The 16462-nt window shown below is 37.0% G+C and overlaps 1 protein-coding gene across 10 annotated transcripts in view; it reads right to left on the bottom strand.

Annotated features, from left to right (window-relative positions):
- Window positions 1-16462, bottom strand: part of FRY (FRY microtubule binding protein) — a 200830-nt gene that overhangs the window by 84847 nt on the left and 99521 nt on the right. For 9 of the 10 annotated variants that reach the window (XM_032219636.1, XM_032219627.1, XM_032219630.1 and 6 more), the window contains 8 exons: window positions 14096-14264; window positions 13554-13646; window positions 12616-12714; window positions 10611-10712; window positions 4518-4621; window positions 3550-3658; window positions 2988-3074; window positions 1186-1357 (listed from right to left, as the gene is read on the bottom strand). In XM_032219636.1, coding sequence (XP_032075527.1) covers window positions 1186-1357; window positions 2988-3074; window positions 3550-3658; window positions 4518-4621; window positions 10611-10712; window positions 12616-12714; window positions 13554-13646; window positions 14096-14264 — 935 coding nt within the window. Of the gene's footprint in view, window positions 1-1185; window positions 1358-2987; window positions 3075-3549; window positions 3659-4517; window positions 4622-10610; window positions 10713-12615; window positions 12715-13553; window positions 13647-14095; window positions 14265-16462 lie in introns of those variants that run through there. The other variant, XM_032219637.1, reaches the window with a different exon arrangement.

Here is a 16462-nt window from a genome sequence, read left to right as displayed (position 1 = left end):
TGATAGGTAAGTGAAATGCAGAAAAGGAACTTATAGTACATGCAGATAATGACATTAGTATCTGGTGACATTATATTAAAATGAGGGTGCTAAAGCAATAGCTCCTTATGTGATTCTTAGGCAGACTAGAAAGTTACAATAAAGCTTTTTTAAAAAAAGAATATTTCAGGTACTGGGAGTATGATTTTGCTTACTTAAATCTATCTCATGAATTCCTTGATATATTTTTTTTTATATTAGAATAATTGCATTGGGACAGCTGAATCCAAGAGTTCTGGTAGAAAAATGGGATTTTCCGGTCTCCCCATAGATTTTCCCAAACTATGGCATTTAGGATAGTATCAATACCATTGACTTATAAGCTAAACATATAGTGATACACAGACAGGTGTTCAAATTTAGAACAAAGAGCTGTATACCCTAAGCTTTTTTTAAATTATAAAACTCTAAATAGAATCATATAAGATTCTTAGAGAAACATTGCTTTGCTTTGTATTATATGAGTAAGCATGGGACTTTTGAGGACTTTTAGGATTAGTTGTCTCAACTGATTGTTCAATAAGCTCTAAATAGGAAAAAATTTCTAACAGCAATATTGAATCAAACTTATGGGCTTGTGCATGATCATCTCTTTAATAATGCCCATAAACTTAAAAGTGGAATTTCTATCAGCATGCTGTAATGAGATAATGGATTTACAACTATCCTTTTCTTGTATTTATATTCAAGACAAATACTAGCAAATGACTGACACTACAACTAGTCTAACAAATGGCCATTGACAAATCTTTCTTTTAGAATACCGCTTTATTTTCCCCCAGTAGTTATAACTTAATATTAACAATGTGAATATCATCTTATAACTACTAGTCCTATTCTGCTAGAGTTAAATTCTGGGAAAATTTAATACAAAAATAAATAAATAAACAGTACACCATAATAAATGGATTATACATTCTGTCACTATAGTATTTGCATAATTTTTGGTTGCTCCTGGCAACTAGAAATTGTCCCCAGGCAACCAAACTGTGATTCAACTTCCCACAATCTGCGTTCTCCCAAAAATTTTTTGGATATACTCAGTTCAATAGTGAAATGAAGTCTCAGGGCTAGCAATGTGGGTAAAATTTGGGTCAAGCTGTCATACACATTTGTGAACAGGCAAAAGACATGTCTGATACTTGCCTATCATTTTAGCTTCCTCTTCTGTGAGAGTTTTGCTCAAGTAAGTTTTCTTCACTCGTAGGGTGTTTCCTGAAGGAAGTACAGCTCCAGTAACAGGCATTGGAGGCTCTCCATCTTTTTGCTGCAAGCTATCCGCAATGACCAAGAAAGCTCTCAGACCAATATTCATTCTCTGCAAATTTGATGGATGGGTGATGAAAGTAAAATAACAATCATGTGGTTAGCACTGATGCATTCTTTACTCTCACCTGACCTGAAGAGATTACACTGAAAATAGCTGGAGATCAATGCAGTATCTCCAAAAGATTCCAAAGAACACATTCCACATGTGAATTTAGATTCCAGTAAGAATTAAAGAGGACTAATGAGACTACAGTAACATGACAATGGTTGTGTGAAATAGTGGGGTGGCATCAGTAATTTTAGGTTTCCAACTAGTTACTCAAGAAACTAGAAGTATAATAGATAATATTTGAATAATATTTAAAAATATGCTACAATTAGCTAATAGGCCAAACTGTTGCTTTTCCCCTAGTTTTCTCAATACAACATAATCAAGGAGACAAGCCTTCTCTACTGAAATGTCTACCCTATGGAACAGTCTCTCGTGGAGATCTGGATAGCCCCAATCCTGTTCGTTTATTGGAAGGTTGCAAAAACCCATTGCTGCCTCATGTGTTAAGGCTGAGGTGATTTCAGAGGCTTACACACATAGGCAAGTCTGTGATTAAGAATAATGTGTGAAATTCCTTAGCTTTTGCATTTTGTTATTTATTATATCTGCTTTTAATTGTATTTAAACTGTTTTTATTGGTATATCCACCAATAGCCATCCCAAATTATCTGTTTATGATGGGGAGTCATGTAAATTTATAAAATACATTTTTACGAACTACATGGAATTTTTCTATGTATGTAGAGCACTATAAAAACATGTGCTTAGGTAGTGTTAAAGAGCAATTAAGGACTTGATGAATGATACAGATGAGAATTGATCCCTTATGCCAAAATAAAGAGCACCAGATACTGTATATACTCGAGTATAAGCCTAGTTTTTCAGCCCACTTTTTGGGCTGAAAAAAGCCGCCTCGGCTTATACTCGAGTCAGTGAAAAATTTGCCCGAAATGGAGGAGAAAAAGGGGCGGGGCCATGCCGCTGGGTGACACTCGTGAATGGCCCAGTGCCCCTGTGAGTTTCCCCTCCCTCTGTGTCAGTTTGCCACGCAGCGCGCACCGCACCATCCCCCCCCCAGCCCTCATGTAATGCAGGGCTGTCTTACGATTCCCCTTCCTCCCCCTCCTGCCGCTCTGCAACGATGTCCCACCTCCTCCTTGTTATGGCAAGCAGCCACATAGCGATGTCCCACCTCCTCTGGTACAGTGATCCAATGATAGGAATCACTGTGCCGTGTGTCATAGGAGGCGGGACATCGCTCCCGCGGCTGCACGGGACATCATCATCACAGCGGGACATCAGCATCATGAGGTGAGTGAAGTATTTCATTGAATACACCGCTAGTTTACTGTTTTTCTTTGAAATAAATATTCAAAAACATTATTGGTATCTATTTTTATTTTTGAAATTTACCGGTAGCTGCTGCATTTCCCACCCTAGGCTTATACTCGAGTCAATAACTTTTCCAGTTTTTTTGTGGTAAAATTAGGTGCCTCGGCTTATATTCGGGTCGGCCTATACTCGAGTATATACGGTAACACTGATCCACTTTCTTTGCTTTTCTCTTAAAAACATATTATACTTTTTTAAAAAATTAGGAAAAATATTAATAATAATAATACCTTACCTCTGGATTTAGACTAAATGCTTTTGCTGGTTTTCCAACACAAAGGAAATCAAAAATGATTTCTTTCATTGCAAAATCCAAACGTTCCTGTAGCAAAATATATATTGCACATGAACATACAATAACATTTGTTGCATCTCTAATGTAAATCTGAGTGGAATGATCAGAGTTAAATCAACATAGAATTCCAACTTATTTTAACAAGATCATATTTATAACAAGACTTTCTGCATAAGCAATGAATGGAGATTGCTGCTTATCTAGGAAATTGTAAAGCAGAAGAAAGCAGCCTAATTGTAATGTATCCTATGTAGAACTTAAATACCTTATCCTGATAGATGTGAGATGATATAATTGAGACATATTCAATCCATTACCAGAATTTACTGCAGTTTTCAATGTGAGACTTTTCTATAATTCATCCAACTGAAAGCTGAAACTGACTATTTAAGCATGTTATAACTAAAGAAGCAAAACTCAGACATGTAAAGTACAGAAAACACAATGTAAAACTTATCAATAAAACATTCCATCATTTAAAAAGCATAAAAGTTTTTCAAACCTGTGCAATAAACTGTATAATTTTCACAAAAATGTTCAGAGGCATGTCTCGCGGTACCACACCTCGGGAACCTTTTGGAAAAAGGGTTGTGATGATTGTTATAAGCCGACTGTAAAATTTAAAAAACAAACATTGGGACAAGTTTATTTCTTGCAATATATCTTTATGCTACTTTAATAAAACTTTTGAAAATAATTTAGAAAAATCCTACAGGAAAAATGCTAATGGACAAATATTTTGTTCCAGATAACAATACAATAGCAGAGTTGGAAGGGACCTTGGAGGTCTTCTAGTCCACCCCCCTGCCTAGGCAAGAAACCCTATACAAATGGCTATCCAACATCTTCTTCCAGTGTTGGAGCATTCACCACCTCTGGAGGCAAACTGATTAATTGTTCCAACTCTTAGGAAATTTTTTCTCAGTTCTAAGTTGCTTCTCTTCTTGATTAGTTTCCACTCATTGCTTCTTGTTCTGCCCTCAGGTTCTTTGGAGAATAACTCCCTCTTCTTTGTGGCAACCCCTGAGATAATGGAACACTGCTATCATGTCTCCCCTAGTCCTTCTTTTCATTAAACTAGACATACCAGTTGCAGTTCCTGCAACTGTTCTTCATATGTTTTAGTCTCCGGTCCCCTAATCATCTTTAAATTATCTAGATTAAAAGACAGCATGTCGTTCTGCCTAGTACATTCTAAAATTTGCTAAAATGGAGTCAAGAAGAGATTTCCTGTGTCATGAACATACTGTAATACTGTAATACTGACAGCACAGCAAATGCGGTTACATAAAAGGATAATTCCATAATATAAATGTGTATTTACCAAACTATAACCCACAAATATGCCCAGAATATAAATGTACTAAGATATTTTATCTCTTCCTTTGCATTATATGGCACTAATTATACCCTTGGATTATTCTGAAGGTAGAAATTATATTGAAATTAAAAATGAATATATAACAATACCTTTGGGTAGTTGTATTGCTTTCACATTTGATTCTAATCATATAAACCCATAGCAGTCTGTAGAGAGATTCCAGTGCAACTCGAGCCATTTTTGGATCTTTGTTCTAAAAAAAATAATCATGAAAATACTATAATCTTGATTTATATTTCACACCGTCTTTCCCCGAGTCTTATTTTCTTTTGACCCGCAAAATAAGTGCTTGGCCTTATTTTCAGGAAGGTCATTATTTCTGAGGTACAGGAGGCCCTTAATTGCAGCCCGCAGCCCATGGAACAGAGAGGGCCGGAGGTTCTGTCTCTGTTTTTGGTACACTCTTGCCAGCCAAGAGCCGAGGTGGCGCAGTGCTTAGGGTGCAGTACTGCAGGCCACTTCAGCTGACTGTTATCTGCAGTTCAGCGGTTCTAATCTCACCGGCTCAAGGTTGACTCAGCCTTCCATCCTTCCGAGGTGGGTGAAATGAGGACCCAGACTGTGGGGGCGATATGCTGACTCTGTAAACCGCTTAGAGAGGGCTGAAAGCCCTATGAAGCGGTATATAAGTCTAACTGCTATTGCTATTGCCATAGCGTCACTGGGCCTACCCCTCTTTTTGTGGCTGTCACTAATAGAAGGGCAAGATAGCTAGGGTTTGTGGGAGCAATCTCCTCAAGGCCATTCCGCATGGATGGCAGGTGCATGTGGGGCCGGTGAGGCATGTCCCCCCTTTTCCTCTCCAGAAACGCATATATGAAACTCTATGCTGCACATGTGTTTAAATATTTTAGGGGAGGGCTTTTTTTTGGGGGGTGGCTTATTTTAGCATGTGCACTCAAAAGTCTGATTGGGCTAATTATCCAGGGAGGTCTTATTTTCAGGGAAACAGAGTATAGCGGCTAAATCTTAAGGCACCTACATTTTTATTCATGGAACCTGAAAAAGGGCATTTTATTTGTAATAGACCTATGAGAACTATTAAGACTGACAAATCTACAAAATATGGATTATGGCCTTGTTTTTGTTCCTGGAAGAAAAGGAGAAAAAATTAGATAGTAGATTTTATGCCAAGAATGATATGACAGCCAAAGTATTTGGGTTGCGTTCTCAGGGCATGAACAATCTGAGCTAAGTAATTATATTAGAGAGAAAGAATTAGATACAGCATGCTGCATTTTTGTGGAATTGAGAAAAATGAGAAGTATGTAACAGATCTGAATGAAGTAATTTTGTGGAGTGCAGATGAGAAATATACATGCACAAAAGAAAAAGTAAGATAATGATGTAAACATCATAATGAAATAAAGGATCAAAATGTATGGTATAGAATGGATTATAATATATGTATTATATATTAAAAATATATGGTAATGAAAACTGAAATTTACAGCTAATGCTGTAAATGTTTGAGTACAAGCAGAAACACAATGAAAAGAAAGTAATATTATGAATGCTGACAAATTGTAAGGCTGCAACTATAAATTATAAACTTGGAGAATTGCTAAAATTTGGATGATAAGTAAAATAATGCTATTATCACAGAGGGAAAGATAGAAATATAACATAAACAATAAACAATACATGTGCTTCTTTCACATCAATTAAATTTTAGAAAAGTAATGCATGGATATCTGTCTCTGTAAGAGAGAGCGAAATAGAGAGCAAACATTTAATATATTTAAAATTATGATGCTTCTAGTTTGAAATATACTGCATTTTTTGGAGTGTAAGATGTACCTTTTTCCCTCAAAAAAGAGGGTGAAAATCTGGGTGTGTCTTATACACTGAATGCAGCATTTTTGGCTTCCCAAAACCCTGCCCGCTTCACCAAAATGGCTATGCATAGCCTTTAGGCGGCTTCCAGAGTGCTCCTGGGGGCTGGGGAAGGCAGAAATGAGTGACAAATGGACCATTTTTTGCTCGTTTTTGCCCCTCCAGCTCTCAGAAGCACTCTATAAGCCTCCTAAAGGCTATGCATGCCCTTTTTTTGAATGAAAAATGGACCTGTTTTTGCACAAAATGGGCCGTTTTGGGGAGGTCTGCAGTGCAAAAACTTTTTTTAAATTTGCCTCTTCAAAATCTTGGTGAGTTTTATATTCCGGTGCATCTTATATTCCGAAAAATATATGCTTGAATTCAACAGATTTGAGAAAGAACCCTTTTTTTCACTATAGCAATGGGTAAGTTGAACATGTCTTGTCTATAAATCTTAAAAGTGCAGAAGACTTATCAGCTTTTGGAATCAGAAATATTCTTATTGGTGATGACTTTTAAGTTCTGAATGGATAAGATATGTCTTCAGCTTTGTTTTGTCATCGAAGTCAAGCATCTACTGTAATTCTAAAGCATGCTAGAAGCCAAATAATCTGCTACACAAACACAACAGCTGGAGTGTCCTTTTAAAGCCAGCTGAGCAAACTGACTTGAAGACAGATTTTTTTTTAAAAAAAATGGCAAGATGGGAATATTTCATATCTCAAGCATATAACTGGTATATGACTTTTACATAAAAGTCAATGTTAACATTCAAAACATCACTTTAAAATGACACGTAAAAGAAACTCTTATTATTTACTGCATGTTTAATTGAAATGGTTTTAACAAAGAAAATGGGGTCTACCTTTTACAAAGTAATTTATCCAGTCTGTCAGCTTTTATGTTTCATAATATTTTTATATACAGTTTTATAACATTAACTAGAGGGTGCACATTACAAATGGCAGATCGCAATGGTCATGAAGTGTAAGATAGTGCCAACAAAAAGCCCCCCCCCCCCCAAAAAAAAAAAATTACTTGATTTTGCAAATTACACAGGCTGGGTTTATTGAACTTGCTAAATCATGATAAAATGTTTTGATTTTGTTTTAGCATATGAACCTATGAACCTAGCAATTGTTATTTGTAAGCCAAGGTTTATTGCCCAGTGTATGAACTCAGGCTATTGCATTTCAGTGAACCATATGATTTAGTAAAATGCACTAAGAGAATAATATATTGCAGTATATTTGGTATCATGTTGTGATGCTATTATATGCAACTATGATAGATTAATCAGACTTCACTCTAAGTGTGCCCAGATAACACACTTGAAAAAAAGAGAAACTGGAAAAAGTTTGGGAAAGGAAACAAGGAACAAAGTTGTATGATGAAAAATGAAAGAATTAAGTATGTTTAATTTTCAGAAGAGAAGTTGAAGAAGTAATATAATAAAATACTGGTTGAAATACAAGACATGTTCTTGCTCTTTCATAGAGGCTCTAGAATGCTCTTTCATGGATGCAGGGGAGAATGTGGAGTCCAGTTGAGAGAAGGCTTCATTGTAATTATGTTCAACCAGTTATCTGAACCTGGGTTCTCCTTCACTGCGTGTATTTAAGCAGACGTTAGAAAACCATCTGTTGGGGATGCTTTCATTTGGATTCCTGCATTGAGCAGGAATTGGAACTGAGGCCTAAACAGTTCTTAACTCTGTGATTCAATAAATGTTCCATGACACCACAGAAGTTCTGCTAAAGATCTGTTAGTCTCCTTTACATTTTGCTAATTAAAAACAATGCAATTATTTAGCTTTGTAACCAACTATCCTTTGTAGAAATACCACAGAAATACTCAAATTGAATCTAAGCAAAACGAGTCAACTTTTCAGTGAATAATAATTTTAAACATAATTCAGTGAATAACCACATTCAGATAGTATTTATGCAGTAGGACACAAAAGAATTGGTAGCAAGGTTTCGAAATAGGAAAAAGTTATTATTTACAGTAAAGCAACTGACAGTTTTAAAGCAATGGTGTTTTATCCAGCTAAACTTGAGAAGATAATAAACTTGGCTGTTAATTTTTTTTCCTCACCAATCATAACTCTATTTGTGATTAAAAGCCATATTTCAGTTAATAGAGCTGGAGAGATTAGCCATCCAAACAGCATGTAAATATTTATGAAATAAAAGGAGAAAGAGTGAGTTAAAAACTCACCAGTCACCTTATATGACCTTTTCTGTTTTCAAATATACCAGTAGGGATATCTGGAATGTTTATGGTGGTCTTCTAACTAAAATAATGATTCTGAAAAACAAGGAGTAGTATCGGCAGACAGGTTTTCGTAAAAGAAAAAGAAAACTTTGTTTTAAAAAAGATTAATCTGGGGATATGTTTAGGACTATGCAAACCCCAGCATGAATTGGAGGGACAATCAAATGAAGTTTATTCAAATAACATATTCCTGGCTGAGAGGAAGATACAAGAACATTTACATTGCAATATTTTTTGTAGGTCCGACTTACTTTTTTTATCTTTCAAAGTACAAAGATTGTCATCCCTTTATTTTTAAGAATTATATTAAGTATTCTGAACAATTATATTAAGTAGATGTTAAAGAAAATAATTACCGTATTTTCACGACCACAAGCCGCACCGGATTGTAAGCCGCAGTATCAGTTAATGTTAATTTTTTAAACTTTTTTCACATATAAAGCGCACCGGGTTATAAGCCACGCTCAGAGACCCAGCTCCCCTTGGTTCCTCATCGAATTACGTGCGCAGGTTGCAACTGGAACTCCGTCTGCCCGAGTTGGGGCATTTTCTGGCTTGGGACGCTCCGGCGGCTTCTTCGGGAGGCAGCCCGCCGGCTTCGGCGAAGGCTGGGACGGAGAGCGCAGCGACTGTGGAGCATGTGCAAAGTACTTTCGCCTCCACGCCAGCCCCCCTCACCGCGCGCCGGCCTTCGGGGATGAAGGGGCAGGACTTCCCGGGCAGAAGGCATGCCTGGCTCTGCGGCTCCAGCCCCGGCACCTTTCGGCCGAGCCTCTCCCGCCAGGCGGCCGCCTTCCTCCGCTGAGCGGCCCCGCGCAGCCACGCCACCCCGGGAGATCGCCAGCGCGGGGGCCTGGGGCGCCGCGGTCAGGTCGCTCTGTCCTCTCCGCCTCCCGCGCCTTGCCCGCCGCCCGCCCGCCCAGGATGCTGACCTACTGCCATGCCCCGCGCCCGCCACTGGCCCGCTCCTGCGCCTCCGCTGCCGCCCTGCTCGGAGTCCTCTGGCTGTACGCCTGCTGCAGCATGCCCCATGTCATCCGCATCGGTGAGCCAGGCGGGGGGGATGGGGGCAGGCAGGGCGCCCGGGTTGCGGTCCCCGAGGCGGGCGGGTGGGCGCACGTGGCAGGCGTCGGCTAGCGGGACATTTCTGGCGTGGGAGGCTTCGGGCTCCGCTGCTCTCCCGGCTCTTGCCCGGCCGGCGTGGTGTGCTGGGAAGACCGGCGCCACACCAGCCATCCGCGCGCCCTTGACCGGCAGCGCAGAGCCGGCTGGGGTGCGGAGCGGAGTTAGGCAGGGCGACTGCCGGGGCGGATGGGGTGCTCGGCGCCGGCAAATCCTGAAGGGCTGCGCCGGTCTGCCGTCCCTTCTTGCGGCGGCGGGGGTGACGGAACAGCCCAGTCTATAGGGGCTGGGAGCTGGGTGGCTCTCTGCTCCGACTCAGAAAGTAGCGAGGTTGAAGGGAGAGACCCGAGGGACGTGTGCATGCTTGCGAGCTTCAAGTTTGAGCGTCGGGACGGAGAGATTTTCGATCTTTTTTCACACATAAAGCGCACCGGGTTATAAGCCGCACTGCCGGTTTTTGATCAAATTTTAGGATTTTCAGTGCGGCTTATAGTCGTGAAAATACGGTATATTCTTTTTTTAATAACCATATATTTAGTCTGGACTGCCTGAAGGTTGTATGTTTGTAACTGTTTTATTGTTTAGTATTTGTATTTTTAAGCAGTTCAATCTACCAGAGAGAACAACTATAATTAATTCTTCATCATCTTGTTAAATGTAAGATGTGGACTTTATTATTTTAAAAATAATAATCTTATTACATTTACAAATGTACTTGCAAGCACTAGTTCTATTTTATTTTAAAGGTACTTAATTATGACAGAGGTTCTACATCATATAAATGCATTCTGACTGAGTCAGTATGCTATGTGTATTTTATAACTAGTAGAGATATGGGAAACCATGCATTGATTTGCAAGGAAGCCACTAAATTAAGAATATAAGATTGCACAGGTAGTATTGGCAGATTCATGACACATATACCCAGAGCTAATTACAAAGCCAACAAAAAATGATGTACTAACTTTGAGATTGGACAGGCAGTTGTTGAGAAAAATATGCCATCTATTTAGAAAGAACTGTTTTTGGCTGACACAAAGCAGGCATGTTACTAGAGGATACAAAGCCTAAATAAGAGACAAAAGAAATACAAGATTATTTGAATGATAACAAAGGAGACATCTAATTTATCAACAGGTCCACAGTAAACATTAGAGATTACATCCACACTAAACTTTAGAGTTCCATCTCTCTCCTGACTTATATTAAATGCATCTGCCAATATAAACAATGATTATAGAATTCAGAATTCAAACAATGTTTTTTAAATAAAAAATAACTCTTACAATTTTTAAAACCTTAATTAATATGCTTTTTGTGATCATTCTGTATAAAAGTAGGAATATGTTTACAATTAAATAATAAAATACTTCTATCCAGCGCTATCCAGAACACTTGAAATGTGGTCCAACATTACGCAGCAATAGAGTGCAGAATGATGTAACATTCCAAGGATAAATTGTAATAAGATGTAAATTATTGTACCAGTTAGATTTGTTGGATGTTAAGAATCTGCTGTCATGAAGCTATTAGAATTCCCACAGAATAGACCATTTGTATAGACTAATGTAGCCCTCTGCTTTAATGGCTCAATTAACAAACACATTCATGGTAGTGACATAAAAGCAGTTAGAGTTCTTCTTCAAACAACTGGTATTTTTTTCATCCCATTTTATATAATAATGAACCACTAAATAAATGTTTTTTTCTTAGAACTGTATTTTATTTGGCTCTATTACTAGAAATAGCCTAGAGAAATGGCTTGTCCCTTATAAGGCCACATAAATTTCTAACTTTCCTACAACACTTCAACTATATTATTTTTAGTTAAAAATATTCTTAAAGTTTCCTTTTCAAATAAAATATTGTAATAAAAAATAAAAGATTCCACAATTCACAGGTCAAGTACAAAGGGAAATGCTAGATGATCCAAAATGCATATTTGGGTAGTTTTTTGTCCAACTTTTTGTCCTCTTCCAAATGTTCTACCTTGCACTTTCAGTTTAATGGGTTTTTTCTTCCCTTTCCCCCTTTTGTTTTGCTTAAAAGCTAGAGAAACAAAGTATGATTTATATGTATTCTGGAAAATGTCCACTACATTCTGTAGGAGTTTAACACTCTCAGTATTAAATGAACTATTTAAATCACAATCTTTCATCATTATTATCAAAATCATTGATCTAAAAAACCCTTTAAAATATAAATTACAGAACAAAAATAAAATTAGTTGAGGTCAGATGATATCGTGTCTTCACTACTACCCAATAATAGAGGTCAATTATCCTTATGCCTAGGTTAGGGTCTCATAGTAATAATTTAGTAGAAAACATTTCTGTTTTGCCTGGAAATCACTGGAAGATTGGTGCTCTATGGTAATTATAATATTGTGTGTTCTGATGTAAATTGTAAAACTAAATCTACTACTTTTAACTTAAACTGTAAATTGAAATATTATAAAATACTTTTGATTTTCTTAAAGTCCCATTCACTTTCAATTGATCTACCCAATGGACATGATCTAATTAGAGAACCACATGTGTCTAAATCTTTCCAAATGATGTCAGTAAGACTTAAAAGTGTTTACTTTCTTCACATTCAGCAAAATTATTTTCTTGCAATGACTCATAATATATTCATATTTGCAAGTTTCATTGATACATTTTAACAACTATTTTTAAAAAATGAAGTTAATCTTAGCAATATAAATAAAATTGGAACAGTGCTAACATTTACCACTGCTGCCCAACATTTATTGAGCCATTAATGAATGCAGAAGCTTCTCTCCATCCCTAACCAGGTCCTGTACCTGTACTTAGAAGGAAATGCTAAGATCCAGTGCATCGTATCTTCATCTCTTCTATAGCTTTTCAAAATGAAATGTCTTACAAAGTATAATTATACTTAGAAACAAGAAATAAAACTATTATTTTAACAGAAGTCATATTGGCTTGTTTATTAAGGATTACTAACCAGTGAATGCTTCTTTCGTGAAGATAGTTCGAGTGTTGTATCATAGAGACTTTCAACAAAGTTCCTCAGACAGGGAACGTTCACTTCATTTTTAACAGCCTGAAGAGAAAGAATAAAATAAAATTAAGTTCAGATTTTCTAATAGGTACAGCTTGGACACTCATACAGAAGACTGCCTACAGACAGTCATCAGCTGAACAAGGGAAAATAAACTTAAGCAGAATCAAGGAAAGGCACTGTGGGGAATCATAATTCTAGCAACTCTGATAGATCTACTATCTGTCCAAGATGAGATAGAAAGATTAAACACAATATGCAGCTTGGGAGTTCTTGTTCTGAATTTTACCCTGCACCTTGAAGTGAAATCCAGCCTGTTACCTTCATCATATCTTAAACAATAATAATCTAACACAACTGTAGATATACTTTTAGCCCCCAACCATTTCTGTTTTGCATCCTTTTTTTGGCTATCTTGTTTTATTCAGAAATTTCTATTGGTACAAAATATTGCTGCCGGTACAGAGCACACTATGCTAATTTTGAAATGTTAACATAGGCTGTTTATTTGTTTCTAGATATATTGAAACATGTCATTTACTACCTTTAAAGCTCTTGGGCCCAGGACACTGGCAGAATACTTCTTATTGTAAAATTCCCATCATTTATTAACATAAGCCACCAGAAGCTGGTCTGCCTATTTGCTATTTGGGGTCAAACTTTCGCTGTGGAAGCCCAAAGTCAAATTCCCAGTGCAATATAAGAACTGCTGTTAACTTTTTGTTATTAATTTAACTTTGGTAAAAATGCTACTTTAATTCTGCTTTAACATCAGACTATAGTTTTATGTATTTTAACTTATTACTACCTGTTGGATACTATGTGTACTAGCCAGGGCCTTGGTTGATGGGTGATGGGTTAGTAAACAAACAAGAACTTACAGCAGCTACTGGGACAAGAATTTCAACAAACAAGCCTGCTAATGCATGTTTGATATCTTTGTCTTTAACTTCAAGAAAATAATGTGCACATTCCTGGAATAAACAAAAATAGAAAATAAAGTTTCATAAATAAACAAGAATACTTGTATTTTTGACAAAGCTACTACTTTGTTAAATATGCAACATTTTTGCCTTCATTTTACTTGAGTTTGATTCAAAAGGCAGTGCAAATTTATGTATGTTTAGCCAAAGGAGCTCCCACTGTATTTGAAGGTCTCGCTCCAAATTAAATACAACAAAATAACAGAGAATAATAATCTGCCAAATAGAAAAATATTAAGCAAACATTATGAGCAATCAAATGAAAATAGTTTTTCAGTTATTGTGATAGGCATATTTTATTTTCCAGTTTTCATTACTATATGTCCTATGAAATAAAAACCACATGTTCCTGACATTAGTTACTAAACAAGCATTATAAAGGACTGAGGTTCCTTTGTATAAGAAAAGGACAACTTCCTCCTGATATGGAACTTTGCTACCTGCATAAACTGAAGGGAAGCTTCAAAATCTTCCACAGGGTACATTTTAATACGGAAGAATTTCATCCCCATGATTAGACTGATAATGCTTTGAACCATGTAAGGATTCTGCTCCTTATGCCGCAGCTCTTTTAATTCTGCCATAAATTTCTTTTTCACAGCTGGAAATCTAAAAACAGACAAAACAAAAATAAATTATGATTATGCTTGTTTCAAAGTAGATATTTGACAGCAAGATGGATATTTATATTTTTTATTATGCATTATATTTTATATACTTGTTTTAAATTGTGAGCTACTCTGAGTGGTCTTGGAGTTGGATAGTATCTAAATTTAAATAAATAAAACCAATTACACAATGTGAAATTTTTGCAATACCAAAGAGTCTACAACTCCCACAAGACTTGTGAAATATGTTACGGCAACTGGAAAAGAAAAGTCACCATCATACCCATAGAAAATGAAGTCTCCAATATTACATCCTAAATCAAATATACCCTGTGCAATGTAATGTTTTAGATCTCCCATGGCCATGAAACGCAAGTATGAAGTTTTCCTTTTCAAAATTTAGCTTTGTAATGAAAAAGATGCAAAATTAGAACATAGGTTGTGTATAGTAATTACCAATTTATTGGGGGAGAGAACATTAAAATATCATTAATTATAATAATTATTACATTAATGAGGAGATCATTAATATTCCCCAAAAAACATCTAGACTTATTTACTTATCTAATCAAGGACAATCACTGGGAAACAGTGTTGTCACAACACATTTCTCTTTTCAGTTTCCATTTCAATTATCCTGGGGTGGCGGGGGGGAGAGAAAGAAAATATAAAGAAAAGAAAAAGTAGGAGGGGAAGGAGGAACCTTTCAAAGAATTAGTTCATCTCTCTGATTGGATCAGCCTACTTCTCCCCTGCAATCCATAAGATAGAATGTGCATTATTAAGGGCATTTAAAAAACCTAAAGGTGACTTCAATCAATTATCATTTTGGCACTCCTGGAAGATTATTCTGAGGAAACACTGCACTTAACTCCTGCTCTTGAGCTTCCAAAGATGGTATCGATGGAAGAAGATTCCAACTTTTAGAATTGTTTAACTAGCTGAAGAAACTACCTTCGGAGATCAGATAGCTCTCTACATCAAAAGCATTGCATTTGTGAAGGGAAAGGATCTATTCTTACAAAGGTTGGAAATATGAATGTTCACATGCATACATATACACAAACTGACTGACACACTAACATACCGTATATACTCGAGTATAAGCCGACCCGAATATAAGCCGAGGCACCTAATTTTACCCCAAAAAGCTGGAAAAGTTATTGACTCGAGTATAAGCCTAGGGTGGGAAATGCAGCAGCTACCGGTAAATTTCAAAAATAAAAATAGATACCAATAATGTTTTTGAATAAATAAATATTATTTATTTATAAATAAATAACTAGCTCTGTAAGTGGAAAAGAGGGTCAATAAAAACAATATGGTATCAACAATAACTTTAAATGTACAAAAACCTTAGCTCATTCAGCAACCAAGCTAAAACATAAGAGTTAAAATCCTTCAAAACTGGATTCCTCCTCATCATCTGTATGTCCAAACAGAGCTTCAGCATTAGCTGGTGTGAGGTTATCAGCATAGACATTGTCATCATCACTGAGTTCGCAGTCATCACCATCAGAGCTGTCGTTCTCATACAAAGCGCTGTCTTCACTGCCATCCATAGCATTACTAATGCCACATTTCTTGAAGGCGTGTCGCACCATGTCCTCCGGAATCTCTTCCCATGCATCACGAACCCACTTTGCTATCAATTCTATGTCGGGCTTCATCAGATTTCCACCTTTTGTCAGTTGGGCTTGACCAGATGACATCCATTCATGCCACATCTTTCTCACACGGTCTTTAAAAGGTTTATTTAAACACACATCTAGCGGTTGCAATACAGATGTAAGCCCACCTGGAATAACGGCCAAAGTAACTTGAGAAGATTTTGCCATTTTTTTTATGTCATCAGATGTGTGGGCTCTGAACATATCCCAAACTAGCAATGATGGTTTTTTCTTTAAGGCTGCTCCTGGTCGTTCTTTCCAAATTTCTTCCAGCCATTTTTTTGTTCCGTCTTCATCCATCCAGCCTTTAATATGTGCGCGCACTGTAATTTGTGGTGGGAATTTGACCTTTTTAGGCAAGGTCTTTCTTTTAAAAATAATGACAGGCCGCAGCTTAGTTCCATTAGCCAAACATGACAGAACAACTGTGAAATGGTTTTTTTTCATTTCCTGTGGTTCTGAGAAAAATAGTTTTGTCTCCCAAACTTGCCACAGTTCTGTTGCTTGGAAGATCAAAGGTCATAGGTGT

This window comes from Thamnophis elegans, chromosome 6, assembly GCF_009769535.1.
Source record: "Thamnophis elegans isolate rThaEle1 chromosome 6, rThaEle1.pri, whole genome shotgun sequence".
NCBI lineage: Eukaryota > Metazoa > Chordata > Lepidosauria > Squamata > Colubridae > Thamnophis > Thamnophis elegans.
This window is presented reverse-complemented; position numbering and strand designations above follow the sequence as displayed.